This window comes from Pristis pectinata, chromosome 18 (genome assembly GCF_009764475.1).
Source record: "Pristis pectinata isolate sPriPec2 chromosome 18, sPriPec2.1.pri, whole genome shotgun sequence".
Taxonomy (NCBI): Eukaryota; Metazoa; Chordata; class Chondrichthyes; order Rhinopristiformes; family Pristidae; genus Pristis; species Pristis pectinata.
The window spans coordinates 3,219,055-3,244,998 of record NC_067422.1 but is presented as its reverse complement, the minus strand read 5'-3'; the positions used below and the strand labels follow the sequence as shown (position 1 = coordinate 3,244,998).

The 25,944-nt window shown below is 42.7% G+C and overlaps 2 protein-coding genes across 5 annotated transcripts in view; one reads left to right on the top strand and one right to left on the bottom strand.

Annotated features, from left to right (window-relative positions):
* atad5a (ATPase family AAA domain containing 5a) overlaps positions 1 to 7,519 on the bottom strand; it is a 52,235-nt gene extending 44,716 nt beyond the window's left edge. For all 3 annotated transcript variants that reach the window (XM_052032949.1, XM_052032951.1, XM_052032950.1), the window contains exons 1-4: positions 7,232 to 7,519; positions 6,931 to 7,011; positions 4,324 to 6,176; positions 626 to 716 (exon numbers count right to left, since the gene is read on the bottom strand). In XM_052032949.1, the coding sequence (XP_051888909.1) occupies positions 626 to 716; positions 4,324 to 6,176; positions 6,931 to 6,978 (1,992 nt within the window). In that variant the 5' untranslated portion in view covers positions 6,979 to 7,011; positions 7,232 to 7,519. The remainder of the gene's footprint in view (positions 1 to 625; positions 717 to 4,323; positions 6,177 to 6,930; positions 7,012 to 7,231) is intronic.
* Positions 7,520 to 7,736: 217 nt separating this feature from the next.
* The window catches only part of crlf3 (cytokine receptor-like factor 3), a 61,065-nt gene continuing 42,857 nt past the window's right edge, over positions 7,737 to 25,944 (top strand). The window contains exon 1 of one of the 2 annotated variants that reach the window (XM_052032961.1): positions 7,737 to 7,849. The gene's annotated coding sequence lies outside the window, so the exon portion shown is untranslated. Of the gene's footprint in view, positions 7,850 to 15,348; positions 15,466 to 25,944 lie in introns of those variants that run through there. The other variant, XM_052032962.1, reaches the window with a different exon arrangement.

Genomic DNA, 25,944 nt, shown 5'->3' with positions numbered 1-25,944 from the left:
AATCTGCCTTTTATCGAGAAATGAATATTGGTAAAGGCATCAAGGATAACTTCCTAGCTCTTCGAAGAAACAGGGAATGTCTACCTAAGAACACAGACATGGCTTTGGTTTAACATCTTATCCAAAAAATAAAACACTTCTCTCAGTGCAGAATTCTTTCAATTGTGCATTAAACCACATCTAGTGGAGCTGAAATCACAATCTGCTTACTAAGTGGTGAGAGTGATACGCAGAGATCCATGGATGATACCAGAGATCAAATACATGGGAACCACAAGCAAAGAACATGCAAACCTAGCACATGTGGTCTGGAGGTACTAGCTGCATACCAATCCAATATTAGACCAAACTAATCAGGTACTTGTTATACTCTACTGCAAAAAAAGATGATTGCACCTAACTATAGCACACTGGAAACGTAGTAGCTACTCTAACATTGTGAACGTGGGAAAGCAGATTTTTAAAAAATCTTGCCATATTTTGATGTATCATTTCACTTAGGCTAATTCAAAGCCAGTCTTAAAAAGGCAAGTCTCAAGATCTTCAGCTTTGCTCAAATTTGCACACATTGCTGGCTACCTAAAACATCACATTCAAAATACATTTGTGCAAAAAGTACAAACACCTGGTTGCTTTTGGGAGTAAAATCCAAATTCTCATCCACTTCTCTAGCCTTTTCCGCATATCTCGACCGAGAGAGTCGCGTAAACTTCATTCTGAAAAGTCATCACATAAATGAGTCAAGATCTCATTCTACATTACGTTCACGTTTTATACCACCAGCTCCAATATTTTTGTACAGTCTCCCAAGCCGTCTATGAAATCGCACAGTATCTACTACATGGAAAGGGGCTATTCAGCCCAACTGGTCTATGCCAGTGACTGCATTCTTCGAGCATTCTTCTGTTCAACTTCAGCCAACTGAATCAATCTTTCTTTTATATTCCCCTCCATGTACTTACCTAGTTTTTAAATGTAAAATGCATCTTTGCTATTCTTCACTTTTAAAAAGAAACTTCACCTCTAATTGCTCATGGGATAATGGTGAACGTCTTCTTGATCAACTGGGTTAATGCGCTCCCACAGAGTTCTTTAGACAAGGAGTTTCAAGACTTTGACTGAGCAATTACAATGAGGTATCACTACGTCTGGGTGCCAAGTTTCATATTCAAACAACCTGGGATAAAGATTTAATTTATGAAAACCTTAAATTCCAATTCTTGTCATGGATTTAGGATAGTCACCCAGTGACACATATCTGAAATCTGGATATCTAAACATAGGAATGGAGTGGACCACTCAAGCCCTTCTAGCTGGTTTTGCTATTCTATTAGACCATAGCTGATCTGTATTTGTACCTCGTTCATTTACTTTCCTTCACATCGCCTCCTAGCCTTACCGAACAAAATATTAATAATAGGGAAATTGTTGGAGAAAATTCTTAGGGACAGGATATACTTACATTTCAGGAAGTGAAGATGATGGCTGATAAGGATAGGGCAGTGAATGTTGTCTACATGGACTTTAGTAAAGCACTTGACAAGGTCCCTCATGGTAGATTGGTCCAGAAGATTAAGTCACATGGGATCCACAATGAGTTGGTAAATTGGATCCAAAATTGGCTTGGTATAGAAGATAGAGGGTAGTGGTAGAAGGGTGTTTTTCTGACTGGAGATCTGTGACCAGCAGTGTTCCACAACTATCAGTGCTGGGACCTCTGTTGTTTGTAACATATACTAATGATCCGGATGAAGGTGTGATTAGTACGTTCGTAGATAACATGAAAAACTGGTGGAGTTGTGAACAGCGATCAAAGGATACAGCAGGATGCAGATAGAAGTTTTGGCAGAGGAGTGCCTGATTGAGTCTAATTTGGACAAGTATGAGGTGATGCACTTTGGGAGGTCAAATGTAAGAGGAAAGTATACAGAGGAATCTTGGGCTGCAAATTCACAGCTCCCTGAAAGCAGCAACACAAGTGGATGGGTGGTAAAGGAGGTGTGCAGCAATGCTTGCTTTCATTGGTCAGGGCACCGAGTATAAAAGTTGGGAAGTCATGTTGCAGCTGTATAAAACTTTGGTTAGGCCACATTTGGAGTACAGCGTGCAGTTCTGGTTGTCACATTATAGGAAGGATGTGGAGGCTTTGGAGAGGGTGCAGAAGAGAGTCATCAGTATATTGCTTGGATTGGAGAATATTAGCTATAAGGAGAGATCACACAAATTTGGATTGTTTTCTCTACATCGTCAGGGACTGAGAGGTGACCTGATTGAAGTACATAAAATTATGAGAGGCATAGATAGGATAGATAGAGTCTTTTTCCCCAGGGTTGAAATGTCAAATAGGCAGGCACTGTAGTGTAGTGGTTAGCGTAACACTTTTACAGCACCAGCAACCTGGGTTCGATTCTGGCCACTGTCTGTAAGGAGTTTGTATGTTCTCCCCACATCTGCGTGGGTTTCCTCCCACATTCCAAAGTCGAATGGGTTAGGAAGTTATGGGCATGCTATGTTGGCACCGGAAGCGTGGCGACACTTGCAGGCTGCCCCCAGAACACTCTGCAGAAAAAGATGTATTTCACTGTGTGTTTCTATGTACATGTGACTAATAAAGATATCTTTAAAAAAACTAGAGGGAATAGCTGAGGGGGGGGGGGGGGGTGCGTAATTTGCGAGGCTAATGCCTGGAACACACTGCCAGGGGAGGTGGTAGAAGCAGCTAGGGGAGGTGGTAGAAGCAGCTATGACAGCAACATTTAAGAAGCATTTAAACAGACACATGACCAGGCAGGGAAAAGGGAGATATGGATCACGTGCAGGCAAATAGGATTTGTTTACATTGGCATCGTGGTCAATGTAGACATTGTGGGCCGAAGAGCCTGTTCCTGTGTTGTACTGTTCTATATAAAGCCAGTCAAAACACATCAAAGAATGTATTATCATATGAAGTATATAATCTAATCCTCCTCCCCATCATAAACTCCATGGGTGCGTTACTAAAATGTAGTGTTATAACTGTCATTATAAGCCAGACATACAAGCAACAAGCCCTACTCTAAAGCTTTTTTATTGTCTCCAAGTCATCTGGCCAAAGCACATCTTGCCAGAAATTATCAGCCATTAAGACCGGAGCCTGGGCATCAACTCAAACAAAGTGGGAAGCTCTGTCGCTCTACTTAGTAAATCCAGAAATGTAACCAGCTGTAAATACCAAAAGTCTCCCTTTCCAGTCAGCTAAATACAGTTGGGCAGCATTAGAGGCTCCACAACGGACCTCTGCCTGGATTCCACCTCCAATAAAGCAATCCTGCTACAAATTGTACACATAACTTCAGCAAAGATAGAATGCCAATGTAATCAACAATCATGCATACACCCAGAATCTTACATTCAAATTTTTTTCCAAGCATGATCTCATTTTTATCTACATGTATGACTAGACATTAGAGCATTGGGAGAGTAAGCAATTCCTCTGTAGCAGGATACCAGTGAATCACCTGTGTCTGAGCTGTAAGTCTGCTTCTCTAAGACTGGAAACGAGTGGTGGCTTGGAGATCTATCTACCAAATCGAGCTCTCATAGATAACTGCACTAAAGCAGGAAGTAGGACATCAAGGAGAGATGAAAACTGAGTTTAAAAAACAAGTTCGCATAAAAGACAGAAGAAAATCAATGCATCATGTCAATTTCTTTGGAATTATTTACAAATAGACAAAATGTTTCCCATCAAATATCCCCACACACAAAGAACAACAAAAAGCTTGGATCCAAATTATTCAGCACTAGCTTGATTTAAGCATGCGAGATAAAAGATCTCCAAGTCAGTTACAGTTTTTAACCTTTTTAGAAGCATGTGACAACACAACACTCCTTGGTGTAATTTATCAGGTGGACTTAATAATGAGTTTAGTTTTACAGGAAGTTATTTGTAATTTCTATTGGGATACAATTATGCTGTAACACAACTACTTTAGCCTAGTGTTATAAACATAGTGTTATATAAACCTACGTTTATTTCCATTAATGGCAAGGCTGGAAAATAACAGTTAACAACACAACTTTCAATCAAAAATTACACTGCTCTTGTGATGATACCTTCCTCCTTGCACTCCTAACTCTTCACTGTTCCCATATTAACACTAATTGAATGCCCCTTTCAGCATTAAACAAATTCTAATTAGAACATAGCCACAGTTATCAGAAGGGTGACAATTGATTTAAAAACAAATACCTTTACAATAAAAATATATTAAAGCAGTATAAAGTTGATCGGGTAGATACAATCAATACTGTGACAATGTAAATATTTCGAAAACACTTTACCTGAAGGGACTTTGGTTAGAGGCGGCAGGAAGCATTTCTGCTTTGTAGATGCTGTTTTCTTCTGAAGACCAGTGTGTGCGTTTTGGTGTTGATACATGGACTGGAGTACCTAGGCAGTCCACTGCAATGGGCTTATTTGGAGTCAGGCAATAGACAGAGGCAGCTCTTTGCTGCCTAAGGCTTTGCCTTGTAACTCTGCAGGTTTCACTTGATCGAGTTGTTGCTGGATCAATATGCACTGAGTGTCTTGATTCTGCAGATGTTTCCACACTGGGATCAGCTTCCTCTCCTTCAAGATCAACTACATTTTTACATTCTGCTTTTCCAATGTCCTGGGGGCATTTTCTGCATTTTAACAGTTTCTTCCTTGTTGTAGTTGTGTTTCCGGAGTCTATTACTTTCACCCTGGAATCTTTACTGGTTTGGCTTGACATTGCACACATTATAGGCTGGATAGATTCCTCATTTTCCTTCTCTTGGCTGGGATTGTCACTACCTTCCTCAGCTGCTTCACTTGTTGCTACTCCTTCCTTTGAGCCTCTTGGCTTCTGCATCACCTTCTTGACCCCGTTTTTTGCCAGCTCCGCAGTGAGGGGTTGCCTGAAAGCATTCATAAACTGCTCCCTTTCAGCACGACCGGATTTGGCCTTCACAGGACTCTTCTCAGTTATGTCCAACACGGACAACTCTAGCTCTTCCTCAGCTATCACAACATTAGATCTTCTGGGAGGAGCTGGGTCAGTAGCATCTGCAGAATGTGGGCTTGCTTCTTGGATTTCAGCCACCTCATCTTCAGGGTCCGGCTTCTTCCGCAAAAAGATTGATGCTATCTTCTGCTGTTTTACTTTGGAAATGCGAGGTAAGGTAGACACAGGACTAGGGTGAACCTGGACATGGACAGTCACAGTTTTAGGAGATACTGGCTGAGGGACTGTTAAGCTTGTATTTTCTACGAGGCTGCCAGACTTACTACTTTCAGAATGGATTCCAGCTCCTTTCTCAGCCAACGCCTCTGTACTCTCTTGGTTCTTCATGAATTCCTCAAATGATACAGTAACAGTGCTGTTGTTCTGGGAACTAGTCTCCTCAGTAGTTGGTTCCAATTTTTTTTCACTGAGACATGTTCCCTCATCTTCAATGGCCACAAACTGGGAGGTCACAGAACCTTCACCCCTGCTTTCACAACAATCATCCTTTGCCACACTCTCAACATCTGACTGTACGAAGGAATCCACCTCTTTCCTTCTAAACTTTTGTTTTTGTGCTTTCTTCGATAGGTTCCTACTTGTACAGTTTATGGATTCTTTGCATCTTGCCTTTCTGGCTCCTGCTGCTGTCTTTCTTCGCGTAGTGGTGTCGAGATCAATGGAAACATCATCCTTGTTGTCTTCAAACAGTTCCTCGCTTTTTGCGCAAAGCTGAGCAATCAGCGCTGCTGTATCACTGCCAAGAACCCCAACACCAGACCTCACGTCGCATACTTCTGCAGTACTTGAGTCACTGGTATCACTAATTTCGAACACCTCATTGCAATCTGAGGCCAAGAGCCTTTTGCTTAAATTGACTCTTTTACTGGACCGTTTCCTCTTTGGAGTTTGGTTCTTCCCTTCCAAGGCTGCTGTTAATTCTTTACTATTGTTCACAGGTACTCCTGCTAAATTCTTTCCTTCCCATTCAACTGATGTTTGCGAAGCAACATGTTGTCCACTTTGAGTTTTCTTGAAGTAATCAAGTATGTTGTTGGACTTGGGTGATGGAGAGGTTGTGTCAACTGATTTGGATACTGGTGAAAAGTAGCTTGTGATTGTGTTTGTGGGGGAATCCTCAACATCCTTTCTCTGCTTCTTACACGGCTGCAAAATCAATATTAACATTGATAAATTCTAACGTTTAACAGCACCTTTCACCTTCACATTTCATCCCCTTGATCAGCAATGTTTTTAAACACGTGGATATGTCATTTTAAAACTTACTGTTTAGTTAATAATTAGACCAGCAGATCATCCAAAAATGTACATTTGACAAGAAAATCCCATATTCTAGTTACTTCTAGCTTCTGTTAACCTGCTCTTTTATATTTGTAAAGCAATAAATAAAAACGTAAACATATTTATATAACTTTTCCTTTCCCTCACAAACAATGATGATTTGGTTCCACACCAGTCCTGTAGATTCTGAAGTTGATGAGGCTAACATAGGTCCAACAGACTCTGGCACAAATGGGGCAGGAGGTGCTTAATGGGATGGGTGGGTAGATAGTTTGGTAGTGTGTTCCTTCTGTCATTTATGTTGGGCTTCTTTGTGCTCCTAAAAAATGGACTCAAGGTTCTCAGTGTCAATCCAAATGCTCTTTTTCCACTTTGAACATCCATGGACTAAGCATTCCCATACGTCAGTGGGTACGTTAGGTCTTTTTTTCCCAACGAAGTTTTGAGAACCGTCAAATTTCGTGTTTACCCGGTAATCATTCACGAAGGAGCTCAGAACAAAGCGCCTGTTTTGGGAGTCTTGTGTCAAGCATCCGAACGTTGTGGCCTACCCATCCAATGTCAGTGTTCTCCCCAGTCCAACATGCCCAGCGTTCAACAAAACAGAGCAGATCCTCACCTGATCATATTCCTCCACTGTATCAGCCATAGCAAGAATCCCAACCATATCAGCAATCTTCCCCCCTTATCACTTAGAAACCTGCGGGAGTAGAAGCCAAGAGCATTTGACAAGTGTAACGCGGTCACTGGCTTAGATGCACGAGAATCAGTCAGAAATACACACATTAAAGTATGTCACGTTAAATGAGTAAATATTATGACTTCAATGGACGACAAAGGATCGAGACCTCTTTCGGAGCAAAACTCGCCCCCAAAGAATACTGACAGACATCAATGGGAATTGGAAGCCACACACTTACCTTTAAGAGCCCTGGGGTGGAAGGCAGTGCAGCCACATCTCGCTGCCCCCCCTTCTGCCCCCTCACATTTACGGCGACAGCGGGGCCCGCCGGAGGGGAAGCCTCCTCTGCTGAATGGCTTTCAGAATAAAAAGGAAAAGGCGTCAGTTAAACTTACGCCGCATTCCTTATGGACGACATGTTTTAAGGTGAGATTTCGGCTGCGGCAGATCCTTTCCCCCCCTCCCCCCGGTCCGCTCCCACGGTTACCCCACGACGCGGGGAGAAAAACTTCTTTGAAACAGGCGCCGAAAGCGTTTCGGGCCAGCGAGAAATGGCGCCAATCCACCTTGCCCTTTCACCCCGCGCCCAACCGGCCAATCGCGTCGCGGCTTCGCGCTCACCCGTCAATCAAAAACCAGTGCCCGCCCCCGCTCCCGCCCCTACGCGGCGGCAACCTCCACCCTCAGGCGGGGATGAGATCACCGATTGGATATGGCCGGCTGTCAATCAGGTACAGGCGCCGGCTTGATTGACGTGTGGGAAGGCGGCGGGGCCTTGGCTCATCCTGTCGGGCACTCCACCCGGGTGTGGGGTTTCCTTTCCGCTTTGCTCTTATGATGAACCAATTTTGAAGCGGTAAGTCTTTTAAAAGTGTGTATTGTTGAAGTGGGAAATGTTGCTATTTAAATGCCTCTTTTAAGTCGGCGCGTCGTGTGTTTGGCAGAGCGCTGCGCAATAGCTTTGGTAGGAAGCGGCTGGCCAAATTGACTGGTGCAGTGGCAGCCCTGAAGTAACTTCAGGGGAAAATCTCCTGTCCGCAGCGTTATTTTGGTTTCTCCTTCGCCTATTTCTGAGATTGAACTTTTTCTGAAGGTTGTGGCAGCTTTGAGGTGAAGATTTCTGTTTCAAATGCGACTTCCTCCACACCTAGGTGACCCACAGTACTCTTTATATGAAGTCCTGTACTCTTTATATGAAGTCCTGTACTCTTTATATGAAGTCCTGTACTCTTTATATGAAGTCCCCACGGTTGTAATGTAGAACGTGGCTGCAGTGTGTACCATGTACCGCGGTTGGAGTTTCCAGATGTTGTTCACTGCAGTTCCCTGCCTTGACTGTTCTGACACCACTTCCCAAACTTCATCTCGTCCTCCTCTGGGGACGTAGTGTTGCAGTTGTAAAAAGATTTTGGTTAGACCGCACTTAAGAGTATTGTGTACACTTCTGGTCGCCACACTACAGGAAGGATGTGGAAGCAAGTGCAGAGGAGGTTGGCCAGGATGTCGCCTGGTATGTAGGGCTGTAGTTATAACGAGAGATTGGATATGGTAGGTTTATTTTCACTGGAACGTAGGAGGCTGAGGGGGTGACCTTATAGAAGTTTACAAAACTATGAGGGGCATGGATTGGATGGATAGTCAGAATCTTTTCCCCAGGGCAGGGGAGTCTAGAATCAGAGGGCACTGGTTTAACGAGACAAGGGAGAAATTTAAAAGAGATCTGAGGGGTAAGTTTTTCACCAGAAGGTGGTGAATATCTGGAACGAGCTGCCAGAGGAGATAGTGGAGGCAGATACAGTTACACTGTTTAAAAGGTACTTGGGCAGGTAGTTGGATAAGAAAGGCATAGAGGGACCTGGCCTCTAATGTGGGCAAATGGGATTGGGATAGATAGATGTCATTACGATTGCTTCTATGATTCTTGGTGGTTCGGATGTTCCCCCAAGTCGCACACCATCCTGACTTGGAAATGTATCACTGTTACTTCATCACTGCTGGGTCTAAGTCCTGGAACTCCCCACACAAAATCACTGTGGGAGCATCACCAGCACCTTCTAGGGTAGTCCCTCAGGACTGAGGATTACTTGTTTCCACCCTGCTTCTGAAGTGACTGAGCAGACTGATGTGGGAACTGCAGATAGGGCAGAAGGTTCTTGATGGGGCTGGTAGATGAAATAGTGTGCTCTCTCCCCTGTTGACACAAGGCTTCTGTGTACTCCCAAGGTTCTTAATGCCATTTGGAATACCCCTCCCACTTTGACTGGTCAATTGATGGGGATTTGCAAGGTCCAACTCCAGAAGGATCGAAGTGGTTGAAGAATATGGCTCACAATAAGTGCAGCCCTTGACAGTGAAGCTCACATTCTGAGAAATTAAGTTATGAAATGTGCACAGAAAGATCCCTGAATAGCATTTGTGGTCATGAATAGATAGAAGAGAAAAGCTGGATTCTCTTTGGAGTGAGGAACATTTGGGAAGGGACATGATTGTGATGTGCAAGGTTGTGACTGCTTTTGATAGGATAAATCATGGGAGGCGGATGGTTAATGCAGTAAGGGACACATTTTAAAGTTTTGAGCAAAGGTACAAGAACAATGTGAGGAAAAACTTTTCTTTTTAACTCAAGGAGTTAGGATCTGGAATTAGTTGTCCAGGTGAGGTTGTTGGAAACACAATGAATCAGTGTCTTCAAAAGGGAATTGAATAGATATTTGAGAGTGAACAATTTGCAGAGCTTTGGAGAAAGAGTGGGTGAATGGGACTAATTGGATTGCTCTACAATGAGCCAGAATACACCCAATGGGCCAAATGGTTTTCGGTGTGTGATAATTCTATGATAAATAGATTTAGTGATGCGGTTGAGGGATAAATATTAGTACAAGGATATACAGGATACTTTCTCTTCTGTTACACTTTTCTGGAATAATGCCATGGACCCTTTAGTGCCCATAATCCCACCCAAAAGACTGAGTTGTGCATAGGTGTGTCAGTTTAGATTTTTGTTCTTGAGTCTCAAGTGGAGCTTGAAACCAAAACTTTCTGACTTAAAGATGAGATGGTGCCAACTGAGTCACAGCTTGCAATGAAGAAAATTTGATTATTAATAGGAGGTAAACCAAAATATTGTGAAGTGAGTTAAGAAATGTATTTTTCTCTACGGGAAAGACATAATTAGATTTCTGTATTGCAGTGGAAGTTTGTTGCTTTAGTAAAAATCAAAAACCTGCAGATGCTAAAAACAGAAAATGCTGAAAATACTTGGGTCATGCATCTGTGGAAAGAGAAACAGTTAATAGCAACACAAGATGCTGGAGGAATTCAGGCAGCATCTATGGAGGGAAATGGACATCAACATTTTGGATTGAATTTATCTGGATTGGAGGATCCAGATGAAGGGTTTCAACCAGAAACGTTGACTGCCCATTTTCCTTCATAGATGCTGCCTGACCTGCTGAGTTCCTCTAGCATCTTGTCTGTTGCTCTAGATTGTAGCATCTGCAGTCTTTTGTCTCCAAAAAGAGTTAACACATCAGTTTGAAGACTTGTCATCAAAAACAAACTGTTTCCCTTTCCACAGATTCTGCCTGACCTGCTGAGTGTTTCCAGCTTTTACTTTTTCAATTGTATTATGCTTTTAATTTTATCATGCTTCTCTCTTGTATTTTTCTGTCAGGTTAATAGAAATAAAATTTTTCTGAACCAGTGGTATGTTAATACTTGGCAAGAGAGATTAATTTGCATATTGGTAATTCTAATTGAATTAAGATGGGGTATGTTGTTACTAAGGCTTCCTAATAGTCTGCGAAATATACTTAAGCAGTGAGAGAAATATGCATGCATTCTTTATTGTTGTGTCATTTATTAGTTCTTAAGCTAAGTGAGTCTGCTAGAAAAATTCAGCATGGGCGAGGTTAAAGGCGGGTTGATTTGCGATGTTTATATACATCTTCCTGTAGAGTTAAATAATCAAAGCTCAGAAACCAGACCAGCTAATTCTGTGTTGGAACAAGGATGATGAAAATGAAGGATGCTTTGGGTTGCCAGAATGCAAATGTGGTGATATAATTCCAGATGTCCGTGGGAGATTAAAGTTAATTTGTGTTTAAAGATTGCAGTTCAGTTTCTCAATATTCCCTGAAGGAAAAGTCTGGAATATTGGATGAACATCACAGTACTTTTCTTCCCCCCCACCATTTTTCATATTGTTTTTGTGTTCCCTATAAATGCTTCAGAAATTTTCCTCTTTTAAATTATTTTTATTTTTCCTGAGTACTTTATAAGCATGATTTTATTTTAAATTGTAGCGTACATTCCTGTCTTCAACCAACATGCACTCATGTCTATCTTCTCGAGGAGGGAAAAGGGGTGCTGTGGTTGGTTGCTGGATTACAGCCAGTTACCATCTCATCACAGAATTGCATCCTAGAACTGTTGCAGTGTGAAAGAAGGCCACTCAACCTTTTGAGTATTTGCCAGCTCTTTTCAGCCCCACTCTCCTGTTCTTTCCTTATAACTCCAAGTGCTTTTCTAATCGCCTTCTGATAGCACTGAATGAGTCTTTTTCTGCCGCTCTCCTGAACAGTGAATTTCAGATCATAACTTTTTTTGAGGAAAAATTCCCCACGTATCATTTGCCAAAAGTTTTAAATCTGTTCTTTGAGGAAAAATTCCCCACGTATCATTTGCCAAAAGTTTTAAATCTGTTCCCTTAGTTAGTGAACCACCTGCTAATGTGGAAAGCTTCCCTCTACACCAGTCGTTGCCTCGTACATACCTATCGAGTATCTTTACTGCAGGAAGAACAATCTCATCATCATCTCTTTGATGTTTTATCTGAAATCATTTTTCTTTGGAATCATTCTAGTAACTTTTTTTGCACCCTCTAGAATATTTGCATCCATCCTAAACTTGGGTAACCAAAGTTAGACACAATACTCCACTTATGGTCTAACCAGTGCTTTAATTGAGATTAACTCATTTAGCACTAGTTAGAAAGCAAACCTGAAGCCAACCTGACGAGTGTGCCTCTGTAGTGCATGAAGCAATGGATTTACACATAGCTTAATTTTGAATAAACCCACATGTTCCTTATGGTCTCTGCCACAGCATGAAGGCAGCAAGTTTTTGCTTGAAGTCCCCCACAAGTAGTTCACCAACCTTGTTAGAAAGTGGCGCTGAGATAAAAGATGAGTCATGATCTTATTGAATGGTGGAGCAGCCTCGAGACTGAACAGCCTCCTATTACCCATGTTCTTGTGTATCTACATGTGGGGGGAAATTGTTATTGAGGCAATGCAAGTACAGATGTCCTGAAGCTTCTTTGACTAAAGCATAGTGAGCAGTTGAAGACTTAAGAGAAAATTAGATAAGAACTCATGTTTCTACATGCATTATATGAAGAAATACATGCTGTTGGATTTTATTTAGTGATTGGCGAGGTTGTGTGATGTCAATAGCAAGACATTTTTATTGACTTCTGTTTATGCTTACTAGGTAGGGAGGTGGAGCCTGGGCCACCCAGTGTGAACTATAACTATACAGACCATAAAGTTCCAGGTGTAATCTCTGGTCTGTGCTGAGCTGGTTTAGGGTGTAACAGTTTGTCCTTTGTATCCTGGGCTGAGGAAAATTCTGAGTCACAGTCAGTTGCTGCCTCTGGTCACTCACCAGTGACAACTCCTCACTCTCCCTGCTACTGCAAAATGTGGATATCAGACGTGAATGGGATCTGGGCTGTGATATTCTTTGTGAGTGAATAGCCTTATTGAACAAGAAAAATAGTTGGGGTATTTTTCATGTATTACAACAGCATGCCCGGGCACCACAGAGCTGAATGTGAGTCAGTGTTTTCAGAAAAAATGAGGAGGGAAATGTTAGTCTGTCAAACTTGTTTTTGTGCATATTGGGAAGATTTAAAGGTAGTGTCCTGTCAGCAATATTAATAACTCTGTTAGTTTTTGCTATGTGCATAATTTCCAGCTGTTGGAAACCCTTGATCCTGTCTGATCTCAAGCTAAGCAGGTGCTGGCTTGGCTCTTGTGGGGATGATGCAGTGATATTGAATACAGAGGAAGCGAAGGAGAATTTTTATTATACCCACGTGTATTTCCTTCTGGGTTTGGAGTTCTTGGGCAGGGCAAAAAAGATCACACTCTGTGGGTCGAAGGCTTGGGTTGGGCACTTGATTAAAAATAGCAGGCTTGAAGTGAATGTCTGACAAGTCCAGCTTTTTTTTTGTTGTTGAAATTCGCAGCCAAGAATATTCATAGTGTGCCTTTTGCATTGTCCCAAGGCATTCTCTTTTAGTTATCAACAACATTTGGTGAAAGTAGTTGGCTTTACAGAGTTTAAATGTAGAGAGGCAGCAAGGTTTAGAGAGGAATGCTCAGACTTAATAACGGAAGGTAGTGGTGGATTGATGAAAATCAGAGATGAGCAAAAGCACAGAGTCAATTGGATACAGATATGAGGGTTGCATGACGTTGCTGGTGGTTACAGAAATGGACAAGGCCATGGAGGTATTTGAAAATGAGGTTGACGGTTTCATAATTTAAGAGTTTAGGCCAGTGGCTGAGGTAAATAGAACTTTCTGCAAGTTAGAAGGTGACCAACAAAAGTTTTGGAGAGGGTAGAACAAGGGAGGTTAGTGAGGAACATGTTGGAATAATGTCTGGAGTTAACCAAGAAATGGATGAGTGGTGGAGTGGGGCACTCTTCCGTGGAGTGGGGCACTCTTCCATGGGTGGTTTAGTGGTGGCATGAAAGGTGGTCTGAAGGTGACACCCAAGATTGTGTGCAGTCTGGTTTGTTCTTAGACGGTTGCCAGGGAGAGGGATGGAATGAGGGAACAGATTTTGTGACGGGCTGAAGACATCTAGCAGTGGATGTTGGAAAACCCCTCTGACAATCTAGGAACAATGGAGATGTCAGCATTTAGTAGGATTGTGTAAATGAGATATAGGGAGCCAAGGTTAGATCCTCGGGGAGGATACTGGAGGTAACAGGAAATTACCTGTAGATGGAATTCACGGGTAATTCTCTGACTACAACAGGGTAGCTAAGAATGGAACCAGACGAGTGCTGTTTTCTCCACCCTACCCCCTGGCCATGAAGCAACAGTTCAGTGTATTCTGCGCCCATAAAAGGTATGTGTGAAAATCATTCATCAGCGAGCTGTATGTTGTATAGCGTGTAAAGGTTTTGGGGTGTGTTTGTTGGTACAATTAAGATGATATGGGTATATGCTGTAGTTAAATTTCATATTGATAAAGTAGTTTTAAGATATTTTAAAAATAAAATTTCAAAACATCCAAGATTAGAACTCCTTCATCAGAATTGTCTGACAAATGGACCTGTTGTATATTTCCTGCATTTTCTGAACAGTGCACTGAAGATTTCATGATACAGTTAAAGTGCACACTGTACTGCAGCTTTAAGGTCCAATCTTCATGAAGCATTTGTGTCAATGTGCTCTCAATCCTAGCAGTAGTGGTAGTAATGCCAAGGGTCTGGATAAGAAATTGTTGAATAAATGAAAACTTCATGGTGAGTGCTGCCAAATTTGGGTGTGGGTCTAATCATCTACAAAATTTGGTGAACTTTGGTGGAACAGAACTCTGCAAATCTGAGAAGGTAGCCCAGGTTTGAAGAATTCTAATAATGATCCATCATACAAATTCATTTGACAAACTGATGCATCATCTGTCATTGACAAAAAAAACAAATTCAGATTTGACATATTTAGAGCTGTTTATTTCATACAAATTCATTTGACAAACTGATGCATCATCTGTCATTGACAAAAAAAACAAATTCAGATTTGACATATTTAGAGCTGTTTATTTTAATGGTTGGTTGTTCTGATTGCTTTAGGATCTAATGGTTTTAGCAACCAATCTAGTGTCCCAGTCAGAGATGGTACACAGAAGTAGAGGAATAAACCCAGTTTCAGAACTGACGATGTCACTGAGGGCTTTGGAGTAGACTTCAGGGTGCCCCTCCTCTAGGCCTGTGAACTATTGGGGGAGGCCTTGATTGCACTTGGTTCTCTCACCAGAGTTTTTCAAACTGACTCAGTGGTAAATTAAGTCCAAGAACACTGCTGATGTCAGTGGGACTGAATGAGGGCTAGTTTTCAGTGAGAAGTGGAGAAATACGGAGGCAGAAAGGAAAACCATTTCAAAAGCAGTTGTCTGCTTGTAGTCAGTGAGAGAGAATCTTGGGGGAGGAGGTTATAAGAATAAGCAAGCAGGACGAAAAAGGGAAGTGCACATATCAAACTCTGTCGCAGGATTATAGTGAAGCTATGTGGAAGCAATGCAGCTGCCTGTGCTGGTCTGTCACAGTTGTCTACGGGGTGTTTTGAAATACTGCCTTCATTTTGTGTGCTGAAAAGTTCTCACTTTGCTGTTTCCACACCTGCCTCCCACTGCCAGTTCGACAAAGATTACAGATATTGTGCTGTTGAATGTGGTGAGTTAGTGTTAAGTCTGGCTCAGTGCATGTTACTCTTTTCTGAATGGGAATGTAATCTGCTCAAGCATGAAGCTGGGGCTGATAATCTGGTGCTAGACTGACGAAATGCTGGATTATTACGGGCAATCTTTTATATTTATAAAAAAGATACCTTTGCCCTGTTTTTCTGTAGGTGGAGGTAAAAGCCACCATAGTATTCTTTGAATAAGAGCAGGGATGTTCTTTCCAATACACTGAAGAATATTTATTCTCAATTAAACACTAAAACTTATTTCTTAGTCTTTTACCTTTGTTGTTTGTGAGAGCTTTCTGTACATGCAATGTCTAATCTATTTCCTGGTGTTTCATTGGTTGGGAAGTGCTTTGGGATATCCTGAGGTTATGAAAAACACTTTATAAATGGAAATGATTTCTTTATTTTCATACATGGTGTGAACTGGTGGAAGCAGCACCTTTTATTAATTGATTTGAGGAATAATTTAACAGTCTTGAAACTGGGCTCCAAGGGGTTTGGACAGATCTCTTTTCATTAGAATGCTGCATGGAGAAGAACTTGTATTCTTACCCTTGAAATGAATATGAGGGAGAAGTGAATGCAAGGTTAAGTAGATTGGTTGAGATGAAGTAAGGTGGGTGGAGGCCTGTGTGAAGCATTAAGTGCTAGCTCAAATGTTCAGCTGAATATTTGAATTATGTGCAATTCTAACTTCCTAATGTATGCCCTAAATCTGTTTCAAATACCAGTTCAAAATTGTCCATCTTTTTGCCAATCAACTAACTCAGGATGTGGTTACATGGTTTACAACTGTTAATATACTACTTGCCTTTGCAATTTTTTTTCCAAGCTCCTTTTCAAAATGAAAACTAGTTCAGCTGCTGCAGGCGGAAATGTGTAGAAACCACATATTATCTTGCCTTACTTGCCTTGTACTTCTTCATTTACTAGCTGCAGTGTGTGAAGTACATGCTTTACAAGTAGTATAGTGGCATCCCTGCTGCACTCTGTTTATTCATGTAGTTATCTCTGACAAGGCCCATCATAACTGCCCCTGAGAAATTAATGGTAGGATACAGCCTTGAACTGCTGTAGCAGTTTCTCAGCTCTAAAGGATAGTGAAAATAATGACAGCTCCTTGTTTCCTGAAGATCAACAGAAAAAGCGAACCTTAGTTGGTAAATGACCTACCCATACCCATATTGTCACTAGGTCATCCACACTAAGAAGGGTCTCAACCCAAAATATCGACTGTCCATTTTCCCCCCTCAGATGCTGCCTGACCCGCTGAGTTCCTCCAGCGGTGTGTTTTTTGCTCTACATTCCAGTATCTGCAGTCTCCTGTGTCTCCAGATCTCAGCTAGGCTGTGCAGCCTTGATAGTTCCCTTGCTGGCTTGGGAGGGAGGTAGAGGGAGAATTAGCCAGTTGTGAAAACAAGAAGAATGGGATTGGATTTGGTTCTGCTACACGTGGTTGACAAACTTGCTGCTGTAACCCCACTTTGAGGACTGGAGACGTGGCTGAGGTTTCTTTTGATATTTATTCAAGTGCTGTTGCATTACTACCTTCTTAAACACTTCTTTACTGGATGTGCTTTACTACCTTCTTAAACACTTCTTTACTGGATGTGCTTTACTACCTTCTTAAACACTTCTTTACTGGATGTGCTTTACTACCTTCTTAAACACTTCTTTACTGGATGTGCTTTAAAATCACACTGCCATTATTTGTTATTCATTCAAGGGATATAGGCTTTGCAGGCTGAGCCAGCAGTTAATTGCCCATCCCTAACTGAGGAGGTGGTGGTGAGCTGCCGCCTTGAACCACTGCAGTCCTTGAGGTGTGGGTATCCCCAAAATAATGTAAGGAAGAGAGTTGAGGGATTTTGACCCAGTGATAGTGAAGGAATGATGATATATTTCCAAGTTGGGATGGTGTGTGGCTTGGAGGGCAACTTCCAGGTGGTGGTGTTCCCTGTGCTCTTGCTGCCCTTGTCCTTCTAGCTGGTAGAGGTGGTGGGTTTGAAAGGTGCCATCTAAGGAGTCTTGGTGAGTTGCTGCAGGACATCCTGTAGATGGTCCAACTGCTGCTACTGTGTGTCAGTGGTGGGCTGAGTGGTTGTGGATGGAGTGCCTATCAAGCTGGCTGCTGTGTCCTGTATGGTATCAAGCTTCTTGAATGTTGTTGAAGCTGCACTCGTCCAGGCAAGTGGAGTGTGTTCCATCACACTCCGGAACTGAGCCTTTAGATAGTGGGCAGGCGTCGGGAAATTGGGAGGTGAGGATTCCTAGCTTCTGACCTGCTCTTGTGTATATGGCATTATGTACATAGCTACTCCAGTTCAGTTTCTGAGCTATGAGATTCTAGGATCTTGTGGTTCAGCATGGCCAAGAAGCTGGCTGTTATCCATGTGATTGTACCTTTTAGAAGAGGAGTGTGTTTTTGATTTGGAATGCTAACAAACCAATTCTAATCCACCATCCCATTTTCTTTCTACCCAAAACATAGGCTTTCTGTAGGTGTTTCCATAAGCTACACATCTGCAAAGTAGTTGAATATATGTGTTCATTATTTACATGTAAGCTTGTGATTGGTAGATTATTTAACCACGGAGGGCATTGCAGCTGAGCTTAACCCAGCCCTAATGATGAGGGGCTCATCTTCTCAGGCCAATAACCCTAAATATTGAACCTACTAACGCCTGTAGCTAAGCAATGTCAGCAGAGTAACATCTGGAATGCTGTTTTTCTAGGTGTTTTGGTACCCTAGTGGGCCATATATTTGCCATGGGGGGGGGAGCTGATATTCTCTAACTTTTGCTTTTGAAAAGAACATTCTACAGGATTTCTTTTTCCCTTTAAAATGCCATGTTGTTAAGTTCAACAAGTTGGAGTATTTTGACCCAGACTCTCTTTATAATCAACTTCTCCATTTTAGAGCAGGGTGTACAACTGAGCCTATTTGACTCTATACTTGGGCAGACTAACACGGTTCCACGTTTGCTCCTCTGGCGTTTGGGTCAACTGTACATGGTAGAGAAGTAGTTATACATTCATTTGTCCAGATGAATATACTAGCTTTGGGGTTGTCTGTGTTTGAGCTTGAACATGTCATGTGCAGATGCATGTAAGCCAGAGGAAATCAGAAAGAGCTGTGCCACAACACTCAGGAATTGAAACTGTAACAAGGCCATACTGGGTGCAGGGCCATTTCAGAACCAGGTTTAAACAAATAAACCTAACCACCAAAGATCTGTTCACATTACCATCACTGAAGGGGTGCTATGTTATCAGAGGTATCTTTCTGAAGTATTAAAGATGTAATTGTATAACTAGATAAACATGTTTAAAAATGGTATGGAATGACCAATGGGCTACCTGGTCAGGCCCATGTGTGATGTCATTTTACATAGAACAGTACAGCACAGAACAGACCCTTCGGCCCACAATGTTGTGCCGACATAGCTATTCCCTCTTACCTACGGAATGCCCGTATCCCTCTCTTTTCCTCTCATTCATGTGCCCATCCAAGCCTCTCTTAAAAGTCTCCAATGAATTTGCCTCCACCACCCTATCAGGCAACACATTCCAGGCATCCACCACTCATTCAGTAATAAAAACGTACCCCTCACGTCTGTTCTGAACCTACCCCCCTCACCTTAAATGCATGCCCTCTGGTATTGGATCGCTCAATAATGGGAGGTAAAAAATTATTGCTTGTAATATACTTTGATTAGAAACTCTCCCTATTCCTCTGAAATATCTTGGGGAAAGAGAAGAAAACAGATAACCACGGTGGGGAGGAGAAGGAGAGAAGAAAATAGATTTTTATTTTCTTTAACTCTCTAACCCTCTCCCTCCATTCCCTCACCACCTCAAACAAGCCTGAAATGGCTCCAGCTCTAGCTTGAAGGAATTTGGTGAGTCACTAGTTTGTCCCACAAATAATTCTCTAAAGTTACCACCTCCCAGCCGTCTAATCTTGTTCTGCCTTTATATAACTTAACATTGTGACACCCTCCCCCCCACCTTCTGTCCAAGTCCTGCCCAATCTACTTAATCAAAGCAAACTATTTATTCAACCATTTCATCATCTTATAAACTGATCCAATTACTTGCAAGTCCTCCACACTCCGCAGCATAGAGACCCAAGTTATTTGAGCCTGTCTTGTCCATTACAGCTGCTCTGGGGTCCACCATATGGATTTGATATCCAGCTCATCCAGAATAGCCAGGCTCTCCATAATGTCTAGAGCCTCCTCTGACAATATTTACCCTGGGATATCGGGGGTAGTGCACCACTAATCCTGCCGAGCTTTTGAAACAACTGCAGATGATTTGCCTGTATTTTCAGTAGAGCTATTTTCTTTGAGGATCTGTGGCCTTTAAGAGTGTCTGTGTTAGAAGACAATTGGATGCTCTTACTGAGTTGTACTCAGTACTTGGTGCCATGTCAGCAGCTTGTTGGACTTGACTCTGAGCAGCCCTTACTGCATTCAGGGTTTTCTCTTCTGATTCTCCTGTAGTTGATGAGAATGGATCACCTGGCCACAATTCAGTTAACATTTTCATAGAACATCGAACAGTACAGCACAGGAACAGGCCCTTCAGCCCACAATGTCTGTGCTGAGCATGATGCCAAATTAAACTAATCTCTTCTGCCTACACATATCACTCCATTCCTTGCATTTTCATTTGCTTATCTAAAAGCCTCTTGAATGTCACTATCATGTCAGCTTCCACTGCCACCCCGACAGCAAGTTCCAGGCACCACCTGTATTTTAAAAATTGCCCCGCGCATCCCCTTTTAAACTTTCCCCCTCTTACCTTAAAGCTACATTTCTAGTATTCGACATTTTTATTCTGTCTACCCCATCTATGCCTTTCATAATTTTATCAACTTCTGTCAGGTCTCCCCTCAGCCTCTGATACTCCAGGGAGATAATCCACGTTTAACATAGAACAGTACAACACAGAACAGGCCCTTCAGCCCACAATGTTGTGCCGACGTATCTAATCCCTCCTACCTAGAAAATGTCCATATCCCTCGAGTCCTGCCTCTTATAGTTCATACTCTATAATCCAGGCAGCATTCTCCACCCTCTCCAAAGCCTCCACATCCTTCCTGTAATGGGGAGACCAGAACTGCACACAGTACTCCAAGTGTGGCCTAACCAAAGTTTTATACAGATGCAGCATGAGTATTTTGTGTTCTTATCAAAGAACATTTCATATTCCTGTTTTCCATATTTTGATAATAGTCTTGTAAGTGATGGTCAAATTATATTCCAATTCACTTCTGTCTTCTGAGTGCTGGAGAACACTTGCTGAATGGAATGGAGGAAATATTTGTTCTTGCTGGGGTAAGAAGTATGGCTGATGTTGATGTGTGGCGTGGTGGCCTTTCTGCTTTGAGTGGGGGGGGGGGGAAGTTTCAAGGGATACATCCTGACTTTGCACACTAGGGAGTTGTCTGTGTCAGTTATTCCTGTGGTAGCTACATATTTTGAGGATGCTGCTAAGAGTAGTGATGACCCGAATCAACTGGTGCCAATACCCTGACCTTCAATGTCTCCAGGACACCTTCATAGCCTGTTTTATTCAAAAGGGTAGCTTTGATTACTCGAAGCTCCTGTTAGCAATATAGCTTGTGCTCCCTGCCTATTTTCATTTATATTTCCTGTGCCACGGTATTAGAGGTTAGCTGTCTGTACCTCATGTTCTGCCCCACTTTGAGTTGAAGTCCCCCACTAGATGTTGTGACTTTGGGATTTCACTAAGGGCAGAGTCAAATCATTGTGAGGGAGGTAATTAGATGGTTTATTAACACTTTTAGCTGTAACCCTGATCTTTTTCATTTAAAGTAAATTACTTTATTTAAACATGAATTACGGTAACATCGTAGGGGTATGGTCTTGAATAAATGAGTCTGATGTTTCCAAGCTGTGGATTGAGTGACAATCAATGAATGTCAGTGTGGTTCTGTTTGCTCTTGTGCTTCTTGGTTTGTTATCCTGGTAGTTGGGTGTTGTGGGGGACTATTCCTAAAGTACTCCATTGATCTGTATAATCTATTAACCTGTGAAGTGACATGATAGTTCTGTCTATTTTGTCCCTGCCACCGTCCCACTGCAATGCCTCCTCTCCCTTCCCCCATCCCCAGAAGCTGCTGGAAATACTCAGCCAGTCAGGCTGCGGAGTTAGCATTTCAAGTTGAGAACCTTTGATCAAATTCTGAAGTATGGTTCTAATAAAAGGTCTTTGACTTGAAACATTTAACTGTTTCTCTGTCCAAAGATGCATCCTGTGTTGCTGAACATTTCCAGCATTTTCTTGTTTTATCATTTCAGAATTCCGATATTCTTTGGTGCTTCTGTGCTGTTCCAAAGCTGCTTGCACAGTTAATTTTTGGCTCTGCACTCTTATTTCCTGTTTTCTTTTAATACTGTGCTATTCTGATTGTTCTCTTCAATGGAGGAGAAACTTCTTGTGGTTGGCCCAGCATCCTACATTCTTGGGTGACCTAGTTTCCAGCGTTTATGAGCTCATCTTCTGTGTTGCCCACAGTTGATTCATGAGAATTTTTCTTTCAAAGTTCTTGGTTTGCCATGTACCTGATATGGGACCCAAAGTAACAGGGTGACAGAAGAGAAAGTTGAAGCAAATACAGAGGTTAAAGCAAGCAAGTACGCTGGGCAGGGGCAGGACAGGGAGCGTGGAAGGTTCAATAGGCTGAACTTCTTTTACTGTAATGGAAGAAACCTCGTGGGTGAGGCAAATGAACGTGGCATGGGTTGGCAACTGGGATTGTGATATTATAGTTATTATGGAAACATGGGATGGACAGGACTGACAGCCCAATGTTCCAGGGTATCATTGCTTTTGCTGTGATAGAGGTGGAGGGAAGAGAGGAGGGGGAGTTGCACTATTGATTAGGGAGAACATCATCGCAGTCCTTAGAGGAGTGGGGGATCAGCCAGTGAGGCCATGTGAACATCTAGAACATAGAACAGTACAGTACAATGCAGGCCCTTTGGCCCACAATGTTGTGCCGACCTTTAAACCTCACCTAAGACTATCTAACCCCTTCCTCCGACATATTCCTCCATATGCCTATCTAGTAATCTCTTGAATTTGACCAGTGTACCTGCCTCCACCACTGCCCCAGGCAGCGCATTCCATGCCCCAACCACTCTCTGGGTAAGAAACCTTCCTCTGATATCTCCCTTGAACTTCCCACCCATTACTTTAAAGCCATGCCCTCTTGTATTGAGCATTGGTGCCCTGGGAAAGAGGTGCTGTCTGTCCACTCTCACTATTCCTCTTAATATTTTGTACACCTCTATCACGTCTCCTCTCATCCTCCTCCTCTCCAAAGAGTAAAGCCCTAGCTCCCTTAGTCTCTCCTCATAAGCATACTCTCTAAACCAGGCAGCATCCTTGTAGATCTGCATAGAACTTAGAAATAAGAAAGGGGTGATGACTTTGATGGGATTGTCCTCCCTCCCCCAGTAGTCAGTGGGAATTAGAAGAGCAAATAACGGTAGTGTAGTGGTTAGTGTAACGCTATTCCAGCACCAGTGACCTGGGTTCAATTCCGGCCACTGTCTGTAATGAGTCAGTACGTTCTCTCCGTGTCTGCGTGGGCTTCCTCCGGGCGCTCCGGTTTCCTCCCACATTCCAAAGATGTACAGGTTAGGAAGTTGTGGGCATGCTATGTTGGCGCCGGAAGCGTGGTGACACTTGCAGGCTGCCCCAGAACACTCTACGCAAAAGATGTACTGTTTGTTTCGATGTACATGTGACTAATAAAGAAATCTTAATCTTAAAATATGGAGGGAAATGGGTGTAGAAATAATAGGGTTGTAGTCATAGGTGATTTTTAACTTCACTAATATTGACTACAACTGCCTTAGTGCTAAGGGATTGGATGGGGCAGAATTTGTTGAGTGTGTCCAGGAAAGTTTTCTGAAGCAGCATGTAGATGGCCCTACTAGAGAGAGGGTGGTACAACCTTTTCGGAAATGAGGCTGGGCAAGTGGTTGACGTGTCAGGGGTGGGTGGAGCACTTTGGGGCCAGTGATCATAATTCTATTAGTTTCAAGATAGTTATGGAAAAAGGTAGGAATGGTCCTCAAGTTAAAGTCCTAAATTGAGGGTAGGCTAATTTCGATGGCATCAGATTGGTACACTCAAAAGTTGATTGGGAGAGGCTGTTTGCAGGTGATGGGAGGGCTTTTAAAAGTGAGATGGGGAGAGTTTGGAGCCAGCATGTTCCTGTTAGAATGAAGGACAAGGCTGGCAAAATTAGGGAACCTTGGTTGATGAGCCATATTAAGGGTCTGTTCAGGAAAAGGAGGCATGGTAGTGCAGCGGTTAGCGTGACGCTATTACAGCACCAGCCACCTGGGTTCAATTCCGGCCGCTGTCTGTAAGGAGTTTGTACGTTCTCCCTGTGACTGTGTGGGTTTCCTCTGGGTGCTCTGGTTCCTCTCACATTCCAAAGATGTACAGGTTAGGAAGTTGTGGGCATGCTATGTTGGCGCTGGAAGCATGGCAACACTTGCGGGCTGCCCCCAGAACACTCTATGCAAAGATGCATTTCACTGTGTGTTTTGATGTACATGTGACTAATAAAGATATCTCATCTTGCATGACAGGTATAGGCAGCTGGGATCAAGCGAGTCCCTTGAAGGGAATAAAAGATATTAAGAGCAAAAGGGTAGCTCAGGACAGTAGGTCCCCTTGAGGATCAGTGTGGTAATCTATGCATGGAGCCATGGGAAATGGATGAGGTCTTAAGTAAGTACTTGTCTGTATTTACCATAGAGAAGGACATGGAAGCTAGTGAGTTCAGGAGAGGGAACAGTGATATCCTGGAGCATATTGACATTACAAAGGAAGAGATGTTGGAGGTCTTGAAACGCATAAAGGTGGATGAATCCATTGAGCCTGACCAGGTATATCCTGTGATGTTATGGGAAGCAAGGGAAGAGATTGTTGGGGCCTTGGCAGAGATTTTTGTATCATCGTTAGCCACAAGTGAGGTACTAGAAGATAGTGAATGTGCCTTCATTTAAGTACAGCGGGGACAAGCCAGGGAACTACAGCCCTGTGAGCCTTGCATCAGTGCGGGAAAGTTATTGAAGGGATTCTTAGGGACAGAGTTTATTTACATTTGGAAAGATGAGGACTGATTGTGGATGGTTAGCATGGCTTTGTGCGTGGGAAATCGTATCTTAAGAATTTGATTGAGTTTTTTGAGGAGGTGACCGAGAGGATTGATGAGGGCAGGGCAGTAGATGTTGTCTATGTGGACTTTAGCAAGGCCTTTGACAAGGTCCTGCATGGCTGACTGGTCTAGAAGCTTAGAACACATGGGATCCAGGGTGAGCAAGCAAATTAGATACAACATTAGATTGATGGTCGGAGACAGAGGGTGGTAGTGGAGGGTTGTTTTTTTTTCGGATTGGAGGCCTGTGACCAGTGCTGTGCTGCAGAGATTGGTGCTTGGAATGGTGGGCTTGAATTATAAGGAGCAATTGGATAAGCTGACTGTTTCCCTGGAGCACAGGATGCTGCAGGTGACGTTGTAGAGTTTTATAAAATCATGAGAGGCTTTTTCTCAGGGTAGGGGAGTCTAAAACTAGAGGGCACAGGTTAAAGGTGAGAGGGAAAAGATTTAAAGGAGATCTGAGGGGCAAGTTTTTCACACAGGGTGGGTATATGGAACAAGCTGCCAGAGGAGGTAATAGAGGCAAGTACAATTACAATGTTTAACAGATATTTGTACAGATGCATGGATAGGAAAGGTTTAGAGGAATATGGGACTAACATAGAGAAGCATCTTAGTCAGCATAGACGAGTTGGGCTGAGGGGCCTGTTTCTCTGCTGTATATTTCTGACTCTGCCTCAGCTGTTTTCACCTCTGGCATCTAGAATTCAAAGGAGCTGATTTGAGTGGGATCAGGAAGATGTTTTCTGCTTTTTCTTATTGTCTCCTCGTATAATGCGCCCCATATCCTGTTTAGATGAGTCATCTTAGGCAGTCTCTCTGAGTTGAGAATGACTTGCTTCTACTCCAGTTCTGAAGAGTGTGTGCAAGGCCAGTGTGTGAATTCTTTTAATGTGGGGTGACTGTTGCACACCAGCTACCATTTTGACTTGACAGAGCATGGTCTTGCTCCAATGGCAAGAAGGTCCGAGAGAACTGGAGACCATGTTCTGCTTCAGTGTATGCGTGCACTGGGGGCACACACCCCTTCTGCCAGACCTCCACAGAGCATTTGGCCTGCATATCATAGATTACTTTTATCTTGAAGGAAATTGTTAACCTTGTGTGTATGTGCAGCTTTACTTTTGACACCTGTCATGCTTGACTGCTTTTGGAAAAAGTCAAAAGTCAAATGTATCATCAACTGTGACATCTGATTATGTGTCATTTGGTCAAAATCATCCACTACACATGATTCTTGCTTTGT